The sequence below is a fragment of the Spinacia oleracea genome, chromosome 2, assembly GCF_020520425.1.
Source record: "Spinacia oleracea cultivar Varoflay chromosome 2, BTI_SOV_V1, whole genome shotgun sequence".
Taxonomy (NCBI): Eukaryota; Viridiplantae; Streptophyta; class Magnoliopsida; order Caryophyllales; family Amaranthaceae; genus Spinacia; species Spinacia oleracea.
Window position 1 is genome coordinate 7,927,773 of NC_079488.1, and position 16,705 is coordinate 7,944,477.

At 40.5% G+C, this 16,705-nt stretch overlaps 1 protein-coding gene across 1 annotated transcript; it reads right to left on the minus strand.

The window, feature by feature from the left end:
• Nucleotides 1–2,133: 2,133 nt before the first annotated feature.
• Nucleotides 2,134–2,877, minus strand: LOC110805224 (uncharacterized). Its single transcript, XM_022010831.1, has one exon. It carries the CDS (start codon nt 2,875–2,877, stop codon nt 2,134–2,136), a length of 744 nt encoding a protein of 247 aa, XP_021866523.1.
• Nucleotides 2,878–16,705: the final 13,828 nt, after the last annotated feature.

Sequence of the window (16,705 nt, forward strand, 5' to 3'; positions counted from 1 at the left end):
TAGTTAATTGAATCTAAAGCGGATCCGAACGTGCCATGGACTATCTACGGAGGGATTACACTTGGAGTCCTAAACTTGTTCTTTTTCGGTTCGGGAGCAGCTAGGGAAGGCACGCTTCGAATATATGCATCCTAAATTATGCTAATTGTTATGTGGCAATTAATTTGGATTCTTGGATTTATGGTTTTTCCGCATGAAATATATGTTTTATATTTGTCATAACCTAACAGGCTGCGCTGTGGGCTTCGGCCTGCAGTGGGTTGCGCGCTACGGCTTGCGGTGTGTGAGTGTGGCCGGTCAAGGCCTTGTGTCTTGGTCGGTTACACTAAATATAAATCTAGGGTTATATTCCACACACCAATCAGTTTTTCCACAACCCTAAACCTAATTCTGAAATTACGTTATTTCAGTTTTGCTCTCTACTCAAAACTGTTCTTCCCAAAAAAGCTAACACTCTTGAATATTGTCTAAGCTACGATTATCAAGACGGATCTGAACGTGTCGGTGAACCAAATAGAGGAACGACAATTGGAGTTCTTTGTTCTTGTTCGTTGATTCTAAACTCGGGAAAACACGCTTCAAATGTAAGTATGCTTAATCTGTGCTTTATACATGTTTCCTGGCTTTGGGGATGTTCCGCACATGTTATATGTTTAACTGTATTCCCCTACATATAGATCTTGGGTTATGTCATAACTAGTCTTATATGCACGCGATGCGTGCGAAAGTATTAAAAAACTTTAAATTGTGTTATATCACAACAAAAAAAATCAAAATTTCAGTACTGAAGTAAAGTCATAATTACTAATCAGTCGAGCTCGGACATTATATCATTGTACCTCGCTAGGAAATAAACGCATAAAAGGTGGATAATGATACTGTGTCATCCTGTAAATATATTTCAGAATAAAATTAGAATTACATAAACTGAAATGCACAATGTATTAATATCTATATCACCAAAAAAAAGTTATTTAGATGAGTACATTTAATTATTCTGATATAGAAAATTAATGTCTCTCAATTAGCACGTAACTATATTGTAAATCAAGTATGTATTATAAAATTCATTGAAGTAAAAACATTTATTTTCTTTGAATTATGTTTGTTAACATTGATGTTTGTAATCACCATTACCAAATTTTATCTATTTAAAAATTTCGTTTTTTTCCTAAAGAATATTTTTAACAAATTAGAAAGAAAAGTTGGAATCAAAAAAACAAAATACTACTCCCTTCACCCGCAAGCCCAATTCCCACCAAATTCAAGTTCTCCAGCAAGCCCAATTCCCTTCACCCATTTTTTTTAACATTTGCCAGACCCATCCTTTGTCCTCTCCTCTCCAACACTCTCTCTCTCCTACAATGAAACACCAATACCACAACCACCGCCATCTCCACCTCGCCTCTCTTCTGCAATCACTCTCTCCTCTATCAATCTACTCCCAAATTGCATCCCTCCATTTCAATGTTCTTTCGACTTTCGACACCATTACGCACAACCAATGACGCCATCATGTCCTTGCAAAATACTATTGCGGCGCCACCCACGTCACTCGTCGTTGCCGCCATATCCATCGTTTAAACCACTATCGTTATCTAAGCCCAATTGTTATGCGATTTGCATCGACTCGACATGCCCCAATCGTCGGATTCCTTATACTCTAAATCAATTGCGGCGACAACGTCTTGATCGGCGGTGGTTGAATCAAATCGTTGCTCAAGAATCAGTAGTTACTCTCTCTCCTCGCTCATAACTCTTACGTTTCACCATTTTTGTTAATTTTTTGGGCTTGTTTTTGGGAATACACAGGTAGCGAGATTAAAGTGATTGATTACATCAATTTCAGTAGTAGTTGTGAAGGGAATATAGCTAGAGTTCTGGGTTTTTTTTGGTTCAACAACTTGGATTGTAGGCGAACTGTGAAGAACCAATAATGTGTAAATTGTTGAAATTGATTTGGGGGTTTCCTGTAAATATTGTCTTTGATGAGAGAGAAAGTCAATATTTAGATTTTGAAGAATTGATTTGGGAGAAAACAGAGAAGTTATCAAGGAAGGAGAGAGTGGCAGAAACAGAAGAGGCGGGGTTAATTTTTTTTTTTTTTGAGAGAAAGACCGAGCTACCAATTCATTAAGTCAAATCCAATTCCGCCAAAGTTGTCAAACTTTGAGGGAATGAGTTCATACAAATACGCTCTGAGTCAATACCGGTTTCCCATCTAGCAATGCAATGGGCCAACGTATTACCCGTTCTCCTAACATGAACACACATAAATTGGAAAAACTCACTACATGTACCAACAATATCATCATACAAAATGTAAATAGGGGATACACCCTCCTGCCTTGTCTTAATGGCACGAACAACCTTCAGGGAGTCACTCTCCAATATCACGCTGCTATATCCCAATCTCCTAGCCAACTCCACTCCATATCGTGCTGCACCCGCCTCGGCCATTTCGGGCTGCCAGTTTGCCCCTATCCGTTTTACTGCTGCAACCAACAACTTCCCTTCTTCGTCTCGAATTACCGCTCCAAAGCTCACTCCATTTCCTTCCAACACATGAGCATCCACGTTGAGTTTTACACAATTTGAAGGTGGAGGAAGCCAACTTGCATTTGAGGTACAAACGTGAGACATAGTAGTCCCACTCACCTTTGCATTATACAAGGAGTATTCTTCATTTAGTCTCACAAAACCCGCAGCCACACTCACAGCATCCACCACCCCCGAGCCATCAAAGATCACCTTATTCCTGCAATGCCACGCAGCCCACACCAAGGCCATGAAAGTTCGGAGCTGCTCCGATTCCAACTTCCTTGCTACCCAACTCAATCTGTCCGCAAAGGAGATTGACGGGGCATCCAGCAGCATGTTAGAAATCTCATATTGTTGCCATATTTTTAACGCATGACTACAGTAGAAAAGGGAGTGTATAATTGTTTGCTCCCCCTCTCCACACACAGGAAAGCCTCTAGTAGGGCGAATGTGTCGTCGGAACATAACATCCATTGTAGCTAAACTCCCCATACACGCTCAACATGGGAGGTACACCCATTCTCCATACAAGCCTCCATAACTCATTTTCACTCGCGCCATTGAACAGCTCCCACGTTCTGAGATGCCCCATTCTACTCAACCAATACCCATACCGTACTATATATATCCCATCCGGAGTTGGCCACCAGTAAAGCTTATCATCCGGCCACGGACGTGACAAAGGGATATCTTTTATAGCCTGTCCCTCAACCTCATTAAAAGTTGCAGCTACTGCCTCAACATTCCAACACCCTTCATTAAAGTCGATTAGCTCACTTACCCGCATATTAACATCAGAATCCTCCATTGGCGTCGGCACCAAATGTGAGCCCTCACCCGGCATCCACGAGTCCTCCCAAACTTTAATTGACAGCTCATTTCCAACACGCCATTTCATTCCATCGAGCAGCAGAGATTTTGCCCCCCATATACTCCTCCAGCTAAAGCTAGGGTCGTAACCCCTTTTAGCTTCCAGAAAACTAGAATTTTTAAAATATCTCACCTTCAAAACATTATGGATTATAGTGCTCGTGTTAGTACTAAGCCGCCATCCCTTCTTTGCCAAAAGTGTCTGGTTAAAACATTTTAAGTCCCGGACACCCATACCACCCATAGACTTAGGGAGACATAGAGTTTCCCATCGATGCCAATGTACCTTTCTCTCCGTGCCTTTTTCCCCCACCAAAACCGAGCCAGGATCGAGTGAATTTCATCAATAAGACTCTCTGGAATCTTAAAGATACTCATCATGTAAGTAGGAATAGCTTGAGCAACCTCCTTAATCAGGACTTCCTTCCCCGGGCGAGACAAAAGTTTTTCCTTCCACCCTTGTAGCTTCTTCCAGATTCTCTCCTTCAAACATGAAAACACTGCCTTCTTCGACCTTCCGATAATTGTTGGTAACCCTAGGTACTTCTCATGTTTTTCCACTTCACGAACACCAAGAGTGTCAATGATCACCTTTCTTCTCTCCGAATCGACACATTTGCTAAAAGCGACATCAGTCTTGCTTCGATTGACTTTCTGACCGGATGCCCTTTCATACGTACTGATAATTTCACCCACCTTAGAGAATTCTTGCAAATTTGCTTTAGCAAACAAAATACTATCATCGGCAAAGAACAAGTGTGAAATTCTAGGGGCTCCCCGACAAATTCTAGCACCATGAATCACATTTTCTTTCGCGGCCTTAGCAATCAAAGTAGAGAAAGCGTCAGCACATAAAAGAAATAAATACGGGGAAATTGGATCACCTTGTTGAAGTCCACGGGAAGGAATTAAAGACCCGGATATGTTGCCATTGTACTTAAATGAGAACGACACACTTGATAGACAGCTCATGATCTTTGTAATCCAACTGTGCCGGAAACCCATTTTATACATGACTCTCTCTAGAAAACTCCACTCCACCCTGTCGCACGCTTTACTCATGTCTAGCTTGAATGCTACCGTCCCATCTTGCCCTTCTCCCCTCCTTTTCATTGCATGAAAAATCTCAAACGCGATCAATGCATTGTCCGTAAATAACCGTTTTGGGACAAAAGCGCTCTGGTTTGGCGAAATAATTGAGCCTAAGATAGGCTTTAATTTATTCGCAAGAGTCTTCGAAACAATTTTGTATAGAACATTGCAAAGACTAATAGGTCGAAACTCTGACATACACTTTGGCTCTTTACATTTCGGAATAAGGACAATGCATGTGCGGTTCACTTCCTCCAAATCAGCCTCCCCGCGCCACCAACTCTTCACAAACCGGATTACATCAGCGCCCACAATACCCCAAAATTTTAGAAAAAATAAAGCATGCATCCCGTCAGGTCCGGGTGCCTTATTAGGGTGCATTTGAAAAAGGGCTTCACGAATCTCCTCTCCCGTACGCTCCTTATCTAGCATCTCATTCATCTCCTCCGAAACTAAAGCCTCAACGCCTTCCAATGCCACATCAAAATGACTTGGGTTTCCAGAAGCAAATAACGCCTCAAAAAAGTTCGCTATAATCATATACATATCCTCCTTTTTAGTATTCCACATCCCCTGTGCATCATTAAGGCCACTAATTGCATTACGCTTCCGTCGTTGACTTGCCTTGTGGTGAAAATATTTAGTATTTTTATCACCATCTCGAATTTCATTTGCCCTTGCACGAGCATGCCAGTAAGATTCTTCGAGTCCACTTAGCTCCTCAAGCTCATCCAAGAATTCTCTACATTGCATAAGACGGTGTCCGTCGAGCCTACCTTGTTGGAGTGCTTTAAGTCTCTTCTCCACCTCCTTCACCCGTTTTTTCACAGCCCCAAACGTACTAGATGCCCATGATGTGAGCTCCTCCGCCACCTTTGCTATCCGAGTATGAATAGGGTCCCCCACCCCGTCCTGCCAAACACCCTCTACTACCTTACCACAGTCATCCCTCGACAGCCACATAGCTTCAAATCTAAAAATTTTCTCACATTGTCGCCCCGTGTCTTTTTCACCAAATTTCAGTAGTATTGCAGCATGGTGAGAATGACAAATGGGAAGGTTGATAACCTCCGCATATGTGAACAAAGAGCACCACTGGACATCTGCAATATACCTATCAAGGTGTTCACGTACCAACTGAAGGAAATAATGCCCTTGGTCCAAGTATGCATTCAATGTTAAGTCTAATAAATGCGGTTCAGTATTAATTAACAAGTTAATAATTCAGTGAGATCAAGTGAGCTGAATGCCTAGCTAGAGGCCGCTTCAGTTCAAGTGGAATTAATGATATTAATCCACAGCTTACTCTTGACTGAACCCGTAGGGTCACACAAATAGTACGTAAACGGATCAAGTATTTAATGGCATTAAATACTCCATCTATGGATATTCGGAATCGACGGATCTTGGTTTCAGTGGGAGCTGAGATCGTCACAGGCAAGAAATGAATACTCCGGAAACGATGATATTGCCGGAAACGCAAATATGGATCGTATCGGAAATATAAATATTATCCAAGTCGTAGATGTTGCCGGAAACGGAAACATGGTACGTATCGGAAAATATTATCGGAAATGGAAATATTGCCGGAATCGGAAATATTGCCGGAAACGGAAATATTGTCAGAATCGGAAATATTATCGGAATCGGAAAATAATTCCGGAAACGGAAATATTAAATATTATATCCGGAATCGGAAATATTAAATATTGTTCGTATCGGAAATAAATTCCGGAATCGGGAATTTAATCAGAAGCGCGTCGTACGAATTAGCATCGGACGAGACTTTCTAGACGAAGGCCCAGCACGAAGCCAGGCCTACGCTCAGCAAGCCCAAGCGCCCAAAAACACGCTGCAAAGCCACGCCCGGTCCAGCGCAAGGCCAGGCCCAGCAATGGCCTTGGCGCGCGCGCGGGGCTGCGACGAGTGGGCTGGCGCTGTGCGTGGGCCGCAAGGCCTGCGTGCGGTGCTAGCGTATCACTCGAAGTGTGTTACTCGAATCCTAAGGCTACCGGGATTTTTCATATGATTAAATCTAATCCTAAAAGATTTAGTTTATTTAATTAGAGTCCTAGTAGGATTATAATTAAATAAATTAGTATCCTAATAGGATTCCAAATCCTTTTCCATAACTCTATAAATAGGTGCCTAGGGTCACATATTTACAGAGAGTATTCAAGTATTCAAAGTGATTTTTGAGAGCAAAATTCAGTCATACAATTGCCTATAAAGTGTCGAAAATTCTAAGTACCTTAAGGGCGATCCTAGTTGGTCAAGCTTAAGGCGGATCCGGACGTGCTGTGGACTATCTACGGAGGGACGACACTTGGAGTCCTAAAGACTTGTTCTTGTTCGGTTCGGGCGCAGCTAGGGAAGGCACGCAACAAAGAGTATGCATCTAAACTATGCTAAATGATTATGGTTAAATAATATGCTTTCCTGGCTTTATGGTTTTTCCGCATGATTTATGAATTGTCATATGTATCATATGCTTGATTTAAACTCTAAAACATTAAAACATTAAACAGAGACATCAAAGCCATTCTCCAATATGCTTGATTCATTCGTCTACGCTCATCAAGTGTTTTTGGGCACTGAGTCTTGCTTAGAGTCATTCCATGAGACATGGGTAGGTAGCCTCGCTTGGAGTCCGCCATCTTGAACCTATCAAGCACCTTATTGATATAAGTGCTTTGACTAAGTCCAATCATCCTTTTAGATCTATCTCTGTAAATCTTGATGCCCAATATGTACTGTGCTTCTCCTAGATCTTTCATCGAAAAACATTTCCCAAGCCAAATCTTGACAGAGTTCAACATAGGAATGTCATTTCCGATAAGTAATATGTCGTCGACATATAATACTAGGAAAGCAATTTTGCTCCCACTGACCTTCTTGTATACACAAGATTCGTCTGCGTTCTTGATGAAACCAAAGTCACTGACTGCTTCATCAAAACGTATATTCCAGCTCCTGGATGCCTGCTTCAATCCGTAGATTGACTTCTTCAGCTTGCATACCTTTTTAGCATTCTTTGGATCCTCAAAACCTTCAGGCTGTGTCATAAACACAGTTTCTATTAAAACGCCGTTTAAGAAAGCAGTTTTGACATCCATCTGCCATATTTCGTAATCGTAATATGCAGCGATTGCTAACATTATCCGAATAGACTTTAGCATTGCAACTGGTGAAAAGGTTTCATCGTAATCCACACCGTGGACTTGCCTGTAACCTTTTGCAACCAATCTAGCTTTGAAAACTTCAAGTTTCCCATCCTTGTCCTTTTTCAGTTTGAAAACCCATTTGCTTCCAATGGCTTGGTAGCCATCTGGCAAATCGACCAAATCCCATACTTGGTTTTCAGACATGGAGTCTGATTCAGATTGCATGGCTTCTTGCCACTGCTTGGAGCTAGGGCTCGTCATAGCTTGTTTGTAAGTCGCAGGTTCATCACTTTCAAGTAATAGAACGTCATAGCTCTCGTTCGTCAAAATACCTAAGTACCTTTCCGGTTGAGATCTATATCTTTGCGATCTACGCGGGGTAACATTTCTAGATTGACCATGATTCTCACCAGATTCTTCTAAAGATCTATGAGTTTCATCCTGAATGTCATTTTGAGCATTCTCTAGAGTTTGTGGTTCGACTCGAATTTCTTCGAGGTCTACTTTTCTCCCACTTGTCATTTTGGAAATGTGATCTTTGTCCAAAAAGACACCATCTCGAGCAACAAACACCTTGTTCTCAGATGTATTGTAGAAGTAATACCCCTTTGTTTCCTTTGGATAGCCCACAAGGATACATTTTTCAGATTTTGGATGAAGTTTGTCTGAAATTAATCGTTTGACGTATACTTCACATCCCCAAATCTTAAGAAAAGACACATTTGGAGGCTTTCCAAACCATAACTCGTATGGAGTCTTTTCGACAGCTTTAGACGGAGCTCTATTTATAGTGAGTGCAGCTGTATTTAGTGCATGTCCCCAAAATTCTAATGGAAGTTCGGCCTGACCCATCATTGACCTGACCATGTCTAGCAAGGTTCTGTTCCTCCGTTCCGACACACCGTTCCATTGTGGTGTTCCAGGAGGAGTCAATTCTGATAGAATTCCACATTCTTTCAGATGGTCATCAAATTCATAGCTCAGATATTCACCGCCTCTATCAGGCCGCAGTGCCTTAATCTTCTTGCCTAATTGATTCTCTACTTCACTCTGAAATTCCTTGAATTTGTCAAAGGATTCAGACTTATGCTTCATTAGGTAGACATAACCATATCTACTGAAGTCATCAGTGAAAGTGATAAAGTAGTTGAAACCACCTCTAGCATTTGTACTCATTGGTCCACATACATCTGTATGGATTAAACCCAATAGTTCATTTGCTCTTTCTCCAACTTTAGAGAAAGGTTGCTTTGTCATTTTGCCAAGTAAACATGATTCGCATTTACCATAATCCTCTAAGTCAAATGGTTCCAGAATTCCTTCCTTTTGAAGTCTTTCGAAGCGTTTCAAGTTTATATGGCCTAATCGACAATGCCACAGATAGGTGAGATCTGAATCATTCTTTTTGGCCTTTTTGGTATTTATGTTATATACTTGTTTGTCGTGATCTAATAAATAAAGTCCATTGACTAATCTAGCAGATCCATAAAACATCTCTTTAAAATAAAACGAACAACTATTGTCTTTTATTAAAAAGGAAAATCCCTTAGCATCTAGGCAAGAAACTGAAATGATGTTTTTAGTAAGACTTGGAACATGGAAACAATCTTCCAGTTCCAAAACTAGCCCGGAGGGCAACGACAAAAGGTAAGTTCCTACAGCTAATGCAGCAATCCGTGCTCCATTTCCCACTCGTAGGTCGACTTCACCCTTGCTTAACTTTCTACTTCTTCTTAGTCCCTGTGGATTGGAACATAAGTGTGAGCCACAACCTGTATCTAATACCCAAGAAGTTGAATTAGCAAGTATACAGTCTATAACGAAAATACCTGAAGATGGAACGACTGTTCCGTTCTTCTGATCTTCCTTTAGCTTCAAGCAATCTCTCTTCCAATGCCCCTTCTTCTTGCTGTAGAAGCATTCGGATTCAGAAGTGGGTAGACTGACCTTCCTCTTTACAGATTTGGCGCCAGTTTGCTTAGTTGGGCTGGCCTTGTCGCCACCTTTCTTAGCATTCCTCTTCTTTCCAGATTTCTTGAACTTGCCCCCACGCACCATAAGCACATCCTGCTTATCACTTTTGAGCGTCTTTTCAGCGGTCTTCAGCATACCGTGAAGCTCAGTGAGCGTTTTGTCCAGAATATTCATACTGTAGTTCAGTTTGAACTGATCATACCCGCTATGAAGAGAATGGAGGATGGTGTCTATAGCCATTTCCTGAGAAAATTGCTGATCCAGCCGACTCATATTCTCAATGAGTCCAGTCATTTTGAGAACATGTGGACTTACGGGCTCGCCTTTCTTAAGCTTGGTCTCAAGAATTTGCCTATGAGTCTCGAATCTTTCGACTCGAGCCAGATCTTGGAACATGTTCTTCAAACTCACTGATGATTGTGAAAGCATCTGAGTTGATGAACGTTTTCTGCAGATCCGCACTCATGGTGGCGAGCATTAGACATTTCACATCCTTGTTGGCATCAATCCAACGATTGAGGGCTGCCTGAGTGACCCCGTCGCCTGCGGCTTCGGGCATCGCCTCATCTAGGACATACTCCTTTTCTTCCTGCATAAGAACTATTTGCAAGTTCCTTTGCCAGTCAAGGGAGTTTTTCCCGTTCAACTTCTCCTTTTCGAGAATTGATCGAATGTTGAATGAATTGTTGTTTGCCATATTAAAAACTACAATTGAAAAGAATAAACAAATAAATAACCATTCACAGTTTCTCTTAATAAACTTAAATTCTAGCATACATGCATAATTCAATGTTTATTAAGCATTTTATTCAAGTTATGTGTTCCGGCAGGTGTGAATAAAATGATTCCAAGATCCTAAAATCATTGAAGAACTAAGCACAGTTTGTCGACTTAATCCTAAAACATCTTAGGTAAGCAAAAGCCTTTTGCTAATAGTCTAGAAACTATTCTTGGTTGATAGGTACGTCTAAGAACTTATTAGGTAAACCTATCGATTTTGCCACGACATAAAAGGACTCCTTACTTATATCGTTGAGTTTCACCAAAACTAACATGTACTCACAATTATTTGTGTACCTTGCCCCTTTAGGACCAATAAGTAACACCTCGGTGAGCGAAAACTATTACTAGATTGATGTAAAGGATATCCAAGCAAGTGTATATTTTGGCATGGCACCTTTTAACTCAATTTTAAAGTTTGGAACTTAAGGCTCTTACTATGTTGGTTAGATTTTAAGTGAACTAAAATCCTTAATCATGCAACATAATCAAGCCACAATCTTATGCATAATTAAGACATATTTAAAGCAATAAATAACTTAAAGCATGCATAAGATAAATGTGATCTAGTATGGCCCGACTTCATCTTGAAGCTTTGACTTCAAAGTCCGTCTTGAAAACCTCCGTGGGAGGCACCATTTTCTTCAAATAGGATAAGCTATAATTAAAACTAATTACAACTATTTGATGGTACGCAGACCATATTTGAATTGAAAAATAACTTTGGTACTTTAGACCAATTACATTCAAATTAATGGTGCGCAGACCATATTTTCTATCCTATTTGGGCCATACTAGTCACTTCATAACCTGCAAAACAGTACATATAGAATATATACCATTCACCCATTCATTATCATGAATGGCCCACATAGCTGGTTAGTAAAACACATTATGCATCACGTAAACATTTGTAGCAATTAATCAAGGGCACCAATAATCTACCAATTATTCAGTCCTTATTAATTCTAATCAAGTTGTTTTAACCTTAAGGATTCGTAGACCTAATCAAGAGTTTATGACTACAAGCGCTCCCACTTAAACCAATAAATTCATATGCTTTACTAATTTTAAACATAAAAATGTATTTCAAGTCTAACCGGAAACATACAAATTTAATTAAAATTTAAAGCCCATATAAATTTATAATTGAATCCAAAAATTTTAATTTGATTTCAGTCGTATTTAAATTAATTCATGATTTTAATTTTAGTAAAATAATTAGAATAAATAAAATTTATTATAATTACAATATTCAAAATTAAAATCCAAGAAAATAATTTAAATTATTAATTTTAAAATTAATTAAAATTACGTAAACTGAAAATTTCAAATTAAACATTCAAAATGATCTAATCGTAATGCAAACACCCTACGCATCGCACGCCCATGGGCCACACGCACACAGCCATCGCTGGCCATGTGCGCGCAGCCCATGCGCTCGTCGCATAGCTGCTGCATCTTCCCATCGCAAGCCATCGCACAAGTGGTGCTCGCTGCGCGCGCGCCAGCGCTCGATGCACGCGAGCCATCGCTCGCTGTGCGCGCTCGCCAGCGCTTGCTGCGCGCGCTCCAGCGCTTGATGCACGCGAGCCATCGCTCGCTGTGCGCGAGCAATTGCTCGCTGCGCGCGATCAACGCTGGGCGCAGCGCTCGTGGCACGCGAGCTTGCGCTCGCTGCGCGCGAGGCTGCGCGCGCTTGCGCGAGGCAGTGCGCGTTGTGGCGCAGCTCGCTTGCTGCCCACACGCGACTGCCATGCTATGCCTTTGCCCATGCTCATTCATCCATAGCTCGTGGCCCACGACACAAGGCAGGGCTGCTGCCTTGTGCTCGTGCACCATGCCCCTGCTCATTGAATTCGTGCCGCACGGGCGACGAGCTCCCTTGCTCGTCGTCGCATGCCCGCACTATACAATTTACAATTTTTGTGGTGGTTTTTAATCATAGGTTTCTAATTAAATTATAATTAATTATGAAAATCAAATTAATTCTAAATTATTCTAATTTTCAACAAATTAATCATAATTACAAATTAGATTGCATAATTAACAAGGCTAGGCATTCAAACTTGTTAAACATATACAGTAGGTCAATCAAAATTCAAGATTTATCAACAAGAATCGCAAATATTTAATTTAACATCTTAAATTTACGAAATTTTGCATTCGAAAAACTAAAACCTTCGAAAAGTCATAGTTAGGCTTCGAATTTGAGAATTCTGGGTTCGGCGGAATTGACACAGAAATCACTCGATTTGGATGAGTAACGAAGAAACTGCCGAAAAACTGTGTACGTATAATTAAATAAACGCAATTTGCAATTAATTAACAATTACGAAAATTAATCACCCCTTTTAATTCTTGCAAATTTGTAATATTTAACCATGTTCATGCAATTTAGATTATGAAAATAATAAGAGGCTCGTGATACCACTGTTAGGTTATGATACATATGACAATTCATAAATCATGCGGAAACAACCATTAAGCCAGGAATACATATTATTTACACATAATCATATAGCATAATTTAGATGCATACTCTTTGTTGCGTGCCTTCCCTAGCTGCGCCCGAACCGAACAAGAACAAGTCTTTAGGACTCCAAGTGTCGTCCCTCCGTAGATAGTCCACAGCACGTCCGGATCCGCCTTAAGATTGACCAACTAGAATCGCCCTTAAGGTACTATTATTTTCGGCTAAATGGGCAAGAGTTATGGCTGATTTTTCTGCTTAAAAATCCTAGTTTTGAATACTTGAAAACTTATGTATAAATAATGACCCCTAGGCCCTTATTTATAGAGGTATGGAAAAGGAATTGTAATCCTACTAGGATGTGGATTTGTTAATTAGAACTTTATTAGGACTCTAAATAACAAAGCAATTCTAATAAGATTAGGATTTTAATCTTCGCACGAATCCCAATAGAATTAGGATTTCCGGCATACGCATCGTACAAGCCGTGCACCCGCGCAGGCCTTGCGGCCCACGACAAGCGCACAGCCCATGTGCGGTGCTGCGTGCGCGCGCGCCCTTGGCTGGGCCTGGCCTTGCGTTGGGCCTGGTCGAGGCGTGCGTTGCGTGCGGCTCGCTGGGCGATGGCCTGGCTTCGTGCTGGGCCTTTGTCTAGCGGGCCTCGTCCGATGCCAATTCGTACGATACGCTACCGATTAAATTCCCGATTCCGGAATTCATTTCCGATACGAACAACATTTAATATTTCCGATTCCGGAATTAATTTCCGTTTCGAACAAATATTTAATATTTCCGTTTCCGGAATTATTTTCCGATTCCGATAATATTTCCGTTTCTGACAATATTTCCGTTTCCGGCAATATTTCCGATTCCGGAAATATTTCCATTTCCGATAATATTTTCCGATACGTACCATGTTTCCGTTTCCGGCAACATCTACGACTTGGATAATATTTATATTTCCGATACGATCCATATTTCCGTTTCCGGCAATATCATCATTTCCGGAGTATTCATTTCTTGCCTGTGACGATCTCAGCTCCCACTGAAACCAAGATCCGTCGATTCCGAATATCCATAGATGGAGTATTTAATGCCATTAAATACTTGATCCGTTTACGTACTATTTGTGTGACCCTACGGGTTCAATCAAGAGTAAGCTGTGGATTAATATCATTAATTCCACTTGAACTGAAGCGGCCTCTAGCTAGGCATTCAGCTCACTTGATCTCACTGAATTATTAACTTGTTAATTAATACTGAACCGCATTTATTAGACTTAACATAGAATGCATACTTGGACCAAGGGCATTATTTCCTTCAATAATTAAATAAATTAGTATCCTAATAGGATTCCAAAACCTTTTCCATAACTCTATAAATAGGTGCCTAGGGTCACATATTTAAATAGATTATTCAAGTATTCAAAGTGAGTTTTTGAGAGAAAAATTCAGTCACATATCTTGCCTAAAAGTGCCGAAAATTATTAGTACCTTAAGGGCGATTCTAGTTGGTCAATCTTAAGGCGGATCCGGACGTGCTGTGGACTATCTACGGAGGGGCGACACTTGGAGTCCTAAAGACTTGTTCTTGTTCGGTTCGGGCGCAGCTAGGGAAGGCACGCAACAAAGAGTATGCATCTAAACTATGCTATATGATTATGTGTAAATAATATGTATTCCTGGCTAAATGGTTTTTCCGCATGATTTATGAATTGTCATATGTATCATAACCTAACACTACTGTATATGTTTAACAAGTTTGAATGCCTAGCTTTGTTAATTATGCAATCTAATTTGTAATTATGATTAATTTGTTGAAAATTGGAATAATTTGGAATTAATTTGATTTTCATAATTAGTTATAACTTAATTAGATACCTATGATTAAAAACCACCATAAAAATTGTAAATTTATGTTAAATTTTAAATTTTTATGACCTAGACTTGAATCCATGTTAATCGGAAATCAATTGAATAATAAATTTTCGATTTTTTGCCCTAAAATTATGAAATTAATATTAATTATTAATTTGTCATTAATTTTGAATATAAATTTTAAATTTTATGTGATTCGCTCATATAACTTGCACGCACAAAGCAATGGACGCTACGTGTTACCCTTAAGGGGTGTTGTATAGTGCGGGCATGTGACGACGAGCAAGGGAGCTCGTCGCCCATGCGGTACGAATGCAATGAGCAAGGCCATGGTGCACGAGCACAAGGCAGCAGCCCTGCCTTGTGTCGTGGGCTGTGTGTAATGGGCGAATGGGTGAGGGCGAGAGCAAGGCACGAGCAGTCGCGTGTGGGCAGCAAGCGAGCTGCGCCACAGTGCGCACTGCCTCGCGCGCAGCAAGCGTAAGCTCGCGTGCCACGAGTGCTGCGCCAAGCATCGATCGCTCGCGCGCAGCGAGCGCTATTGTGCGTGCGACGAGCGCTGCGCCCAGCGATGGCGTGCGAGTGCTTGTTGTGCGTGCGACGAGCGCTGCGCCCAGCGATGGCGTGCGAGTGCTTGTTGTGCTTGCGACGAGCGCTGCGCCCAGCGATGGCGTGCGAGTGCTTGTTTTGCGTGCGACGAGCGCTGCGCCCAGCGATGGGCTGCGGCAGCATGCTCATGCGTCGAGCGCTGCGCCCAGCGATGGGCTGCGGCAGCATGCTCATGCGTCGAGCGCTGGCGCGCGCAGCGAGCACCAGCTCGCGTGATGCCTTGCGATGGTGAGCAGCAGCGATGCGAGGCAGCGCATGGGCTGCGCGCACATGGCCAGCATGGTTGTGTGCGTGTGGCCCATGGGCGTGCGATGCGTGGAGTTGTTGCGTTGCGATTAGATCATTTTGAAATTTTCAGTTTACGTAATTTTAATTAATTTTAAAATTGATAATTTAAATTATTTTCTTGGATTTTAATTTTGAATATTGTAATTATAATAAATTTTATTTATTCTAATTATTTTACTAAAATTAAAATCATGAATTAATTTAAATACGACTGAAATTAAATTAAACTTTTTGGATTCAATTATAAATTTATATGAGCTTTAAATTTTAATTAAATTTGTATGTTTCCGGTTAGACTAGAAATACATTTTTATGTTTAAAATTAGTAAAGCATATGAATTTATTGGTTTAAGTGGGAGCCCTTTTTAGTCATAAACTCTTGATTAGGTCTACAAATCCTTAAGGTTAAAACAACTTGATTAGAATTAATAAGGACTGAATAATTTGTAGATTATTGGTGCCCTTGATTAATTGCTGCAAATGTTTATGTGATGCATAATGTGTTTTACTAACCAGCTATGTGGGCCATTCATGATAATGAATGGGTGAATGGTATATATTCTATATGTACTGTTTTGCAGGTTATGAAGTGACTAGTATGGCCCAAATAGGATAGAAAATATGGTCTGCGTACCATTAATTTGAATGTAATTGGTCTAAAGTACCAAAGTTGTTTTTCAATTCAAATATGGTCTGCGTACCATCAAATAGTTGTAATTAGTTTTAATTATAGCGTATTCTATTTGAAGAAAATGGTGCCTCCCACGGAGATTTTCAAGACAGACTTTGAAGTTAAAGCTTCAAGATGAAGTCGGGCCATACTAGATCACATTTATCTTATGCATGTTTTAAGTTATTTATTGCTTTTAAATATGTCTTAAAATGCATGAGATCAAAAGCTTGATTATGTTGCATGATTAAGGATTTTAGTTCACTTAAAATCTAACCAACATAGTAAGAGCCTTAAGTTCCAAACTTTAAAATTGAGTTAAAAGGTGCCATGCCAAAATATACACTTGCTTGGATATCCTTTACAT

Bases quoted from the DNA above. Each gene is read 5' to 3' on its own strand.
- LOC110805224 (XM_022010831.1), bottom strand. From the start codon at position 2,877: ATGCTGCTGGATGCCCCGTCAATCTCCTTTGCGGACAGATTGAGTTGG.